An 11,367-nucleotide genomic window follows, 5' to 3' on the forward strand; every position below is an offset into this window, starting at 1 on the left:
TGTGTGTGAGTTTGCTTTAATTGCTTTGTGATACTCCATTGGAGCAAAAGGTTAATGAGAATAAGATATTTCGATGATGCATTCATGAATGGTCTAAAGATAAGGATGATGCTCTTTGAAGCGTGCGTGTTGAGATAATGAAGGTAAAACTTTATAAGACTATATTTTCAAAATGAAGCCTGTTGGAAAAAAATTATCATTTATTTATTCCTCATTTCTTACATATACTAGAACATAACATATGCCGTGAAAGAGAAGGTGATCATTTAGAACATAACATATGCCGTGAAAGAGAAGGTGATCATTTGCGAGATGTTGACAGTAACAACCATGATATTGAGCAATGGATATTATTATTATTATTATTTTATTATTATTATTATTATTATTATTATTATTATTATTATTATTATTATTATTATTATTATTATTATTATTATTATTATTATTATTATTATTATTATTATTATTATTATTATAAAGATTTAGTTAGTATTATTATTAATATTACTAACTAGAACATTTATTATTAGCATTGTTATTATTACTACACTCACCGCATGGTGACGACTTCTCCATCTCAACACCTTGAACAGGAACGTTGAATTCGCCAAAACTAGGAACACTAACACTCGGGCGAGCCACGTCCGATTCCCATCGAAAACGTAGCTGAGGTTATCGGGCTTTTCGGCCGTCTTGAGATGGCCTTGATATAAGGAGAGGATAACGTAACAAAGTGGGAGAGTGGGGAAGAGAGATTTGGCCTGGCGAGGAGGGTTAGCGCAAAGAGGGAAGAGGAGTTGTTGGTGGGGAGGTCGAAGAAGATGATGTTGTAGCGGGGTCTAATGAAGCGAAAGGTGTAAACAAAAAGTTGCTTTGCAGCTGAACTAAATAAAGTAGAAGAGGGCCGTAGAAACAAGGTTGTGAAAATCAGGTCGGATAACAAATCACAAGAATGAGAGGTTCACGGTTCGACCGATCGAATCGGGGTTGAACCCGATGATGCAATAAATAAAATATTATTAAAAACTAATAAAAGTTAACATAATATAATATAAATATATTATTCTTAAATAATATTTATATTTATAAATTTTTATCATATTTTTTAACTTTTATAAATATTATTAACTACTCATATATTTATATTATATTATTTATTATATTATATCATATGTATAAATCATATCTAAATATATAACATAAAATATGATTTTAAACTTCTAACTTATTCTTAGTTTGGATACTTGATATATATGATATGATGGATTTGCGTTTAATATTAGATTGTCATATTATTATGTTAATTTTATTAATTTTTAATAATATTATAATTTTTTATATCATTTGTTTCGATTCCAGTTCGGCCGGTCGAACTGTGAACTTTTCCTTCTTCTGATTCGTTATTTATTTTGATTTTCACAATCTTAAATTTTTATGCTAAAAAATTACTAAAAATAATAAAAAAAAAATTCTCAAATGAAGCCTAAATAATTCAAATCTATATTTATCTCAAAATATTGTTTCAATTTTAAAAATCATATAGGGTTATTATTATTATTATTTAATGAGAGTGGGAATCCATCCCAATCTTCCTGAGATCTCATTCTGCACGGCAATTATTAAAATGTTAACTAAATTAATGGTCTTTCTTTGTAATTCATGAACGCTGAGTCGCTGATCCATTCATATAGTACGGTCTGAACGAAGCTTCCCCACCAAAGAAGATCGAGTTTTTCATTGTGAATTCTAAGTTGGCTATCTTCTGACCACGTCGCCGAAGCGGCCGAGTCCACGCCCACCGCTGGCGTCGTCCTATAAAATCAGCCATTGGAATACGTCCATTGAATACAGAACACAGCCGTTACCCCTATCTTCTGCTAGATCTCTTCCCTCATCGAGATCCATGACGACCTCGCCGTGCTATTTCCTCCTCTTGATCCCCATCCTTCCTCTTTGCCTGCTTTTCCTCCTCTTCCTCATCGTCCGCCCCCGCCCCTCCCGGATCCCGATAAAGGGTCGCCACGTTTTCATCACCGGAGGCTCCAGTGGCATCGGGCTCGCTCTCGCACGCCAGGTTGCCGCCGAAGGCGCCCGAGTTTCCATCCTCGCCCGAAGCCGCAAGCGCCTCGAGGAGGCCCGGGAAGCTATTCGCCTCGCCACCGGCGTGGAGGTCGCTATCTTCAGCGCCGATGTACGCGACGCTGAGGAGGTGGCCCGCGCGATCGAGGAAGCCGGCCCTATTGACGTGCTTGTTTGCAACCAGGGCGTGTTCGTGCCGCAGGAGCTGGAGAAGCAGGAGCTCGAGGAGGTCAAGTTCATGGTTGATGTTAATTTGATGGGCACGTTCCATCTCATCAAGGCTGCGCTTCCGGCGATGAAGCGGAGGACCAGGGAGACTGGCCTCCCGGCCTCTATTACTTTGATGTCCTCACAAGCTGGCCAGGTTTGTTCCATCCCTTATTTTTTGATACTGAATTGACAGATTTCATTTAGATTTGGCAGGTTTAATATTTAAGGCGTTCTTGCTCTCATGTCGCTGTTGTTCTAATTGTGTCTTCTAATCTAGGTGGGCGTCTATGGCTACACAGCATATTCAGCAAGCAAATTTGCCCTTCGAGGCTTGAGTGAGGCGTTGCAGCATGAGGTCATTGCAGACAACATTTATGTGTCTCTGATATTTCCTCCGGACACAGAAACCCCTGGTTTTGCTGAAGGTATCTATCGATCATCTCAGCCTTCCTTTCTACTTTTCAGTAACTAGCATCTACCTGATGATTTTAGCAGATGTTGTAATCAAATGAGAATTGAAAATTTACCTCATATTAATCAACTTGTTTCGGGGCTTTGTATTTTTGTCGGCAGAGCAAGAGAGAAGGCCTGAGCTCACCAAAATAATTGCCGGATCTTCTGGTGGAATGAAGGCAGATGATGTGGCAAAAGTATCTCTGAACGGCATTAAATATGGAAGATTCATAATTCCGTGCAACTTTGAAGGAACCATGATTGCTATAGCAACTTCTGGTTTGTCACCTCAGAGTTCGTTTATGACAGCATTTATTGAGGTGGTTGGGGCAAGCTTTATGAGACTCGTTGCTCTTTTCTTCCAGTGGAATTGGTTTACTTCTATAGAGAAGTGGCAGGCCAAAAGCTCTGGCAAACTGAAATAAAACTCTCACAAGCCAGATTTTAGAAGGATGATACAGTTCTGTTTTTTTTTTAAGCACTTTCAATACTTTTGCCCTGAGCTGCTTTTGGATGCAAGATAATGTTATTAAAAGCTATCCTTTTTTACCATACCATTTTCCCGTTGGTTCATATGGGACTCTTTATAAATTTAGATGTATTTGATAATTTGCTTGGAGTTTACCTTAACTTATACCAGATATTAAAGTTGATTTTGTTACTTCTTTAAGTGAAATGAATGTTTAATGAGAAATCCAGTGACACTAAATGGGTTTAGATCCGAGTCCAAATAATTCTAAATCAAACACTCGAGAGTAGCTAGAAATTTCAAAACACTATTGAGAGATCAAGCAATGTCCAAGTTTTACATGTTTATTGCAAAAGAGAGCGACCTGATGAGTGTAATGCAATTAGCCAAACATCAGTTCATTTTAATACGATTAATGCACTTAATAAATGCTTAAAAATCATCTATATGTTAGTGGATCATTGTAGATTGTTCGAAGAAGTGCTTGAGGATATTAGTAAAAGTAATCAAAATACCACTACAAAAATATATAAAAAGGTTCTTTCACATGTAGGGGACCTAGGGGCTCAAAAATTTAAAAATCCTAGAGCTTTGTCAATAATTGATGCTTAAGATCACTAACAATTACCGCTGATGATAATGGCCAGCAACTACCAATGATTGTTAATGGCGATTACCATCATTCAGCTGGCTTCTCTTGGCTAGCCTCATTAGACTATCATTAGTCAAATTTCATCTTTAAACAACCATCTAAACCAACATCAATGCTTTGGGTTTAGGGTCGACACCAATGCCAATGCCAAAGAGGTTAACATATGTGGTCAACACCAATGTGAACAGATAATTTGCACCTCTATTGCAATCTATCAAACAAATTTATAGAACTTGATATTAAAAAAAAGTTTTAAAACATATAAGTTTGATAACTTAGGTTTCATTTTAGACAACTTCTTACTGTTTTTTAAAACAACTTTCTAGTATAAAAATTTCCAGAACTAAAAATTTTTATACTAAAAAGTTACTTAGAAAACAATAACAAGCTGTCCAAAATGAAGTCTTAAACCAAATGAGCAACTCCTATTTATTATCATAAATGGATTGGCCTTGAGGCATGCAGCATGAAGAATAAAAGAAACACTATTTAAAATGTAGATCTATATTATTGGATTGAGCTTATCTATCCAAAATGGAGTGTAAAATAACAATTTTCATAAAAATGCCAAACAGATGACATATACTTGTAACATTTACTAAACCAAAACAATCAATAATTACAAAATGCCAGTCCAACATCAAGTGAAGGTATAATTAAAAAATACCAGCAGGAGACTTGTCATATTTAAATTGGGATATGTTAGACATCAAATATGGTTTAAAATGAAAATTTACTATTAGATCGAGCTATAAACTAGTCGAGCTTAAGCCAAATCTAGCTTGAACTTGAGCATGCTCAATTTTAAGACTTAGAATCCGTCTCATGTGCCGATTCATTTATTCTAAAAGATAGATGATTCAAGCAAAGGTAGAAATAACATAATAAAATAAACAAAGAATTAGAAAAAGGGAACTAATAAAAAAAAATCACTTCATTTAAAAAAGGGAAATATGACATTTATATATTTATAATAGCTTTATGATTAAACCATTAAATTACAAAATATGTTTAAGTCCACAAAATCTATTATTACTAAAAAATTGATAGGACCCACATAAAATTGAACTCTATTGACAATATATTCAAGAATTTCCACATCTTAAAGCCAAAACTCACACTTCAAAAATTTTCTATAGTTTGGTTTCTCGAAGAATATTCATTGTTGCTCTGATTTTGGGTATGATCCATTTTATTCTTAAGGTAAATCATGATATATATAAATAATAGTTAAATTTTTTTGAAGAAAAAGGTAAATCATGAACAACAAGAACAAGAACAAGAACATCAACAACAACAAATTATCCTACTTTGTGTGGTTGGCTATATGATTTCTTTTCTCCATTGCTTCCTAATAAGATTCAAATTATTATTTAAATATAATAAAAATAGTAATTTATAATAATTTCTAACTAAGTCTTTTTGGGTCTATATTAAGTGTAAATTATGTATTATTTATTGTATTAAAATTCAATGAAAATATATTATTTTAGTTGTGATTGTGCATGAAATGTTCAGAAGAAGGAAAAATTCATAAGTATTTAATGAACGCTATAGCGCCCATAGATTTCGCCGCAGCATTGTTAACTACAACACCCCAGTGCCTATTTTTGAAATTGCAATGCCGGCCTCTCAAGAAAATTTGATACTTTCATCATTCCATCCAAATTGTTGCCCAATTTGGTATCAATCTTAATATAGGTCCAACTGTTAGTTAATTGATATCAGTCAACCCCAATTGTCTCCTAGGTGGGCATCAATCTTAATTAGGGTCAATTTTCAATCAATTGGTATTGATCTTCATCTTTCATGATAGCAAACACCCTTTTATATAGCCTCCCTTACATGCAAATGCTAATTTTTGTCGATGTCATGTATGAAATGCAGTAATTTGTAAAATTGAGATAAATCTATCAAATTCATATGCCATGCATTTACTTCAAAAAATAATAGATTCCAATTTAATCGGTAAAAATGTAATATATTCTTGTCAAAATGCTCATTTTGATGAGATATATCACATACCAAAAGTTATACGGTGAAAGTTTTACCAATACAAAATTATTTGTCTTTTTTATAATGAAAATATCAATTTGATCAGAAAAATATCAAAACATAAAATTATTGAAATAAAAAATGGGGTAATGGATCCTTATAATGAGATGAGCAAATTTTCCAATAGGTTCGACTAACAATAATCACTCTATAATCTCCAAAACCTAAGTTTCTTTTTCTATCTCCTCACATTTCTCTCACAATTTGATTTCTATTCTCTATTTGGGTAGAGTAAAAGAGTAGAAATAATTTTATCAAATTCTAGTAGTGGATTAGGATATTTGTAAAAAGATATTCTTTTGAGGTCTTAAAATTTATAAAAAGATATTCATAAAATAAATTCTTTTAATGAAAATAATATTGGTAAAATTGATTTGTATAATGGACACCTAATAATACAAAAATCTCCAACAACAACAACAACAACATCAAGCCTTTATCCCACTACGTGGGGTCGGCTACATGAATCCTTTTTCTCCATTGTGTCCTATTAAAAGTCAAATTCTCGTTTAAATCTAATAAAGAAAGGTTATTCCTAATATTTTCTAACCAAGTATTTTTAGGTCTACCCCTACCTTTCTTAACATAAGTCTAATCTAATACCTCTACTCTCCTAACCGGGTCATCGCAAGGCCGCCGTTTTATGTGACCAAAGCATCTAAGGCGACTCTCTCTAATCTTATCTTCTACTGGAGCTTCTCCAACCTTTTCATGTATATGCTCATTTCGTATCCTATCTCTAAGGGTAAAGACACTCATCCACCTGAGCATCCTCATCTCTGCCACACTTAACTTAGTATTAATACAAAAATCTCCACTTGTAAAAAATATGTGTTAATTTTTTAAGGATTTGCACTGGTGCCCTAAAACTATAAGAAAATTAGTGTAATTAAAATACTATAATATATATCATATAATGAAGACGATATGTGATTTAGACATATAATGACTTATAAAAAAATTATTTGATTGGGTTAAAATACATACGGTTACAATATTAATTATGAATAACATAGCATAACATAATGACATTTCAGGGATACTAGCATTATTATTGATACAATATAACATAGTAGTTATATTTTTTAATGGTTGGACAGTGCTTTAGATGTAGATAGCGAGGGCACTAGATGGCTGATTGTCCACTATAATAATAGTGGTCAGGATTTGGATTTAGAGGGGAGTAAGCCAAATAAGGCTATATGAAAAGAACTATGAGATATAGATAATACAATGAAGGGTTTATGAGTAAGACATTTAGAGGAGTGGTTGAAAGTCAAAGAGGACCTAAACAATATGCTACACCAACACTGCCACGCGTACGACCAAGAGTTTACAATATGATATAGTAGAGTGATAGAGATGCACCTAAAGGATCCACTAGCAAAATTTTAATTCATATAGTTATAACTGTATTTGAAATGATTGATTAATAATTATTACGTAGTATATTAACTGATTGAATGAGATATATAAAAATGATTGCTTGAGTAAATTTATGATTGATTGAATGCAACGAATTATAAGTTAGTGATCAGTACTGAAAGTCCGTATAGGTTATAAAACCTATTACAGTTGTCCTAATGCTAACCAAGGGGGGGGGGGGGTGAATTGGTAATTAAAAAAAAAACTCTTGGTAGATTTTAGAAAACTGTTCTTATGATTTTAACATAATGAAAATTTATCAATTTAAACTTTTCAACCACAAAATTAAAAGTGCACTAAAAATAAAATAAAAGAACACAAAAATTTATAGTGGTTCTATCCAACAAGATCTACATCCACTCCTAAAGGGCTCTTTATGTATTGCACTACACCAAAGTGACTCTCCTTTTGCTTCTATAGTAAGGCAGAGAAGCCTTTACAATTAACATCTTTCCACCAATCCCCGGTGCGGTATAGTGCCATCATCCTTTCACACTATCCAAGAATCATCATAAAATTGTTATCGTTTCATACTCTCCAAGTGTCGGAGAACCGTCACCTTTCACACCCTCTTAGTGTCGACAGAGAATCAAATCTTCTCCAAAGATCTTCTCTCAAGCATCTTCGAAGAAGTAAGGAAGCTATTTGATAAACTTACAAAGAGATTCTCACCTTTGGGTAACCTTATGAATCATTCACAAATTTCACTTGCAAGATCTCTCTCTCCACACTCTCAAACAATCTCCTAAGGCACTCTCACTCTTGTTCTTAAAGAAAATATGAAGAAGGATCAATTAAAGCCAGTTTTTTAGGATCTTATATATGAAATACATGAAAAATAGTTCATAAAATTAAAAATTTCAATTTGACCATCCATGATCATATAGTACGATCAAATATCGTATAAACATATAGTTCAAAATTTTCTTGTACATTCTTGTACGAACTGATTTTGTACTCTGATTGACCTGTGTACAAACTAATATTGTATAGTATGATCAGTTCAAAATTGAACAAGTTCATCCGGTACGATTCAATACGAACCGATTTCATACTCTGGATAATATACGGTAGAAACTACATATCATACAGTATAATATATTTTGATCAAACCATATTTTATTTGAATGAAAATTGGTGAGTCCATTTTGTTCTATGGAAGTCATTTGTACGATCCTAAAATCGTGTAGTACGAACAGTTCAAAAAATTTACCTGTTCATATGGAAGAAAAGGTACGTACTCATTTTGTATTATGGACATCATCTATATGAACATTAGATCTTATAGTATGTACAATTTAAAAAAAAATTATGTTTGTTTGGGATTGTTGAAACTTGTTCACTATGAATTAGGTTGTTAAACATAAGCTTTTGTCCCAGCGGCTAACCAAGAGGGGGGGGGGGGGTGAATTGGTAATTTAAAATTTAATCCCTATTTTGAATATTTTATACCAAAAATAAAATTTAAAGAATTTTGTAGAAATAGTTTTTCAACCACAACTTAAAAACAGTGAAGCAGAAAATAAAAAGCAGCAAAAAATAAAAGACACAAGATTTATAGTGGTTCGGTCAAACACAACATACATCCACTCCCAGGAGGCACCCTCCGAGTATTGCACTAATATCACTAGTGACTCTCCTTTTTCACCCACAACAAGACAGAGAAGCCTTTATAAAAACTCTTCTCACCACTACCCGGAGCGACAAAGAACCGTTTGTCCTTTCACACTCTTCTAGTGTGGGCAGAGAACCCTTCGTCCTTTCACACTCTCCTAGTGTGGGCAGAGAACCATCCTTCCTTTCACACTCTCCCGGTGTAGGCAGAGACCCTTCATCATTTCACACTCTCCTAATATGGGCAGAGAACCCTTCATCCTTTCATTCTCCTAGTGTGGGCAGAGAACCCTTCGTCCTTTCACACTCTCCTAGTGTGGGCAAAGAACCCTTCATCCTTTCACACTTTCCTAGTGTCGGAAGAGAATCAGATCTCCTTGATAGATATTCTCACAAGAAATCTAGAAGAAAAAAAGAAAAGAGTGAAGTAATCACAAATCAAAAGTAAAGATTCTTACCTTTTAGTACCAAGTGAATCCTTTATGCTCCAGTAGTAAGAATCCTCTTTAAAACACTTTCTCACACTCTCTTCTTGACTCTCTTTTCAGTTGGCAAGAAGATCGGTAGGCAAAAAGATTAAGAGACAGTTTTATTTGGACTTTATGTAGGAAAGACACAAAAAAATGTCCAAAGACTGCTGATTTTGAAGTCCATACATAGTGGATCATCCCGTACGATCATCAGATCATCCCGTAGGAATCTACTTAAATCAGTTGCTACGAACCCAATGTATATAGGTATAAACTAACTTCGAACCCGATCATCGTCCCGTACGAACACTATTCATCCGGTACGAATAGTTATTTTATGGGTTGGTTTCGATAAACTGCAGGACGTTACTGAAATTTCAAAAGATAGAGCATTTCATCCTGGGATGAATGGGAGTTCGTCTGGATGAAAATTTTCTAGAGAGCATTTCATCGTGGGACTAATAGGAGCTCGTCTGGATGAAAAATTTGTAGAGAGCATTTTGTCCTGGGACTAATAGGAGCACATTTGGACAAAAATTTTCTAGAGATCATTTTGTCCTGGGACGAATAGGATTTCATCTGGAAGAAAATTTTTCAGAGAGCATTTCGTCATGGGACTAATAGGAGCTCGTTTGCATGAAAATTTTTCATAGAGCATTTCATCCTGGCACGAATAAGTTGAATCATCTGGACTATTCAGCACAAAGTGAGAATCCATAGCAGATCATCCCGGGACGAATTGAGAAATTCATCTGGATGATAAAGACTTAGAAACATTTTCTCACTTCTTGTTCGTTCCATTGCTCTTGCGAGGGGATTAACAGACTTGATCGTCCCGTACGAACAAGGTTCGTCCCGTACGATCAGTGTAATTTTTAAAGATCTCCCCAAGTGTGTGTGTGCTAAGCTTATTTAATTGAAATCATATTTTCTCAAATTCAATTACAATAAAAATTACAAACTTCAATTTACAAACTATCTCATGCTGAATTTTGATTTGAAGCCTTCATTAGTCTGGAGTTTGATTATCCTGAAATGTTAATCCACAGAAGAACAAAAATAATTTTTCCAAAAAGTATTTGGAGAAAATAAAGCTTAAAATAATAATATTTGGAATCATCAAAACAATACAAGTTGCAAGAAGAAAAAGCATACAAATAGCAACTCTTTTAATAATCTCCCCCTTTTTGATGATGGTAAAACAATTATTGTTTGTATAATTTTCAAATTCTAAGAATCTCCTATACTCCCCTTGAATTGATGAACATATGAAAATGAGGCATTGCACAACAAATATATCTCCCTTTTCTTTTTTTAACTTTGTTTAAGAAAAACATGATACAAAAATAATATGATAACATAAAATAATACAAACATATGATAATAGAAAACAATATGATAACAGAAAATAATACAAACATTATTTTCTTCCCCTTTTTTACAACAGCAAAAAAAGAAGAAGAAAAAGAACAGAAATGTAAGCAGTCATATGATAATCCTTTGATAATTGATCATTGAAAGTGATTGAAATAAATTTTGCAAATAAAATCAAATCATTAGGTAAATATAAATAATTCATAGAATTTATGAAGAGATATAACATTTATAATAAAAAAGATATATAAAAAACATGAATCAATTTAGACACAAAGATAAAAAATATCATTGCATAAAGGATGAATATAAAATTTGTATATTTCAAAATTCAATAAGAAATAAAAATATAGAGAAGATCAATTTGAATTAAGAGATTGAAAGATTATGGAAAGAATTAACTATCACATGTGGCGCTTTGCACATTTTTTTTTAACAGTTATGGCACATTTTTGTGCTTCTTTTTACTTGTGAGCTTATTTTGTGCCTGTTTTTCAAATTGCGAATCATTGCGCATTCCTTTTGATTTTTGTACATTTGTATATTTTTCAAGAGTAATCTTG

General features: G+C 33.4%; 1 protein-coding gene across 1 annotated transcript; it reads left to right on the forward strand.

Moving 5' to 3' along the window:
• The first annotated feature begins 1,672 nt into the window (after nucleotides 1-1,672).
• LOC110106640 (3-dehydrosphinganine reductase TSC10A-like) lies at nucleotides 1,673-3,401 on the forward strand. The gene is made up of 3 exons (XM_020836590.2): nucleotides 1,673-2,446; nucleotides 2,570-2,717; nucleotides 2,866-3,401. Exons 1-3 carry the CDS (start codon nucleotides 1,907-1,909, stop codon nucleotides 3,168-3,170), a joined length of 993 nt encoding a protein of 330 aa, XP_020692249.1. The 5' UTR covers nucleotides 1,673-1,906; the 3' UTR covers nucleotides 3,171-3,401.
• The last annotated feature ends 7,966 nt before the right edge of the window (nucleotides 3,402-11,367 follow it).

Source organism: Dendrobium catenatum, unplaced genomic scaffold (assembly GCF_001605985.2).
Source record: "Dendrobium catenatum unplaced genomic scaffold, ASM160598v2 fragScaff_scaffold_998, whole genome shotgun sequence".
Lineage (NCBI taxonomy): Eukaryota > Viridiplantae > Streptophyta > Magnoliopsida > Asparagales > Orchidaceae > Dendrobium > Dendrobium catenatum.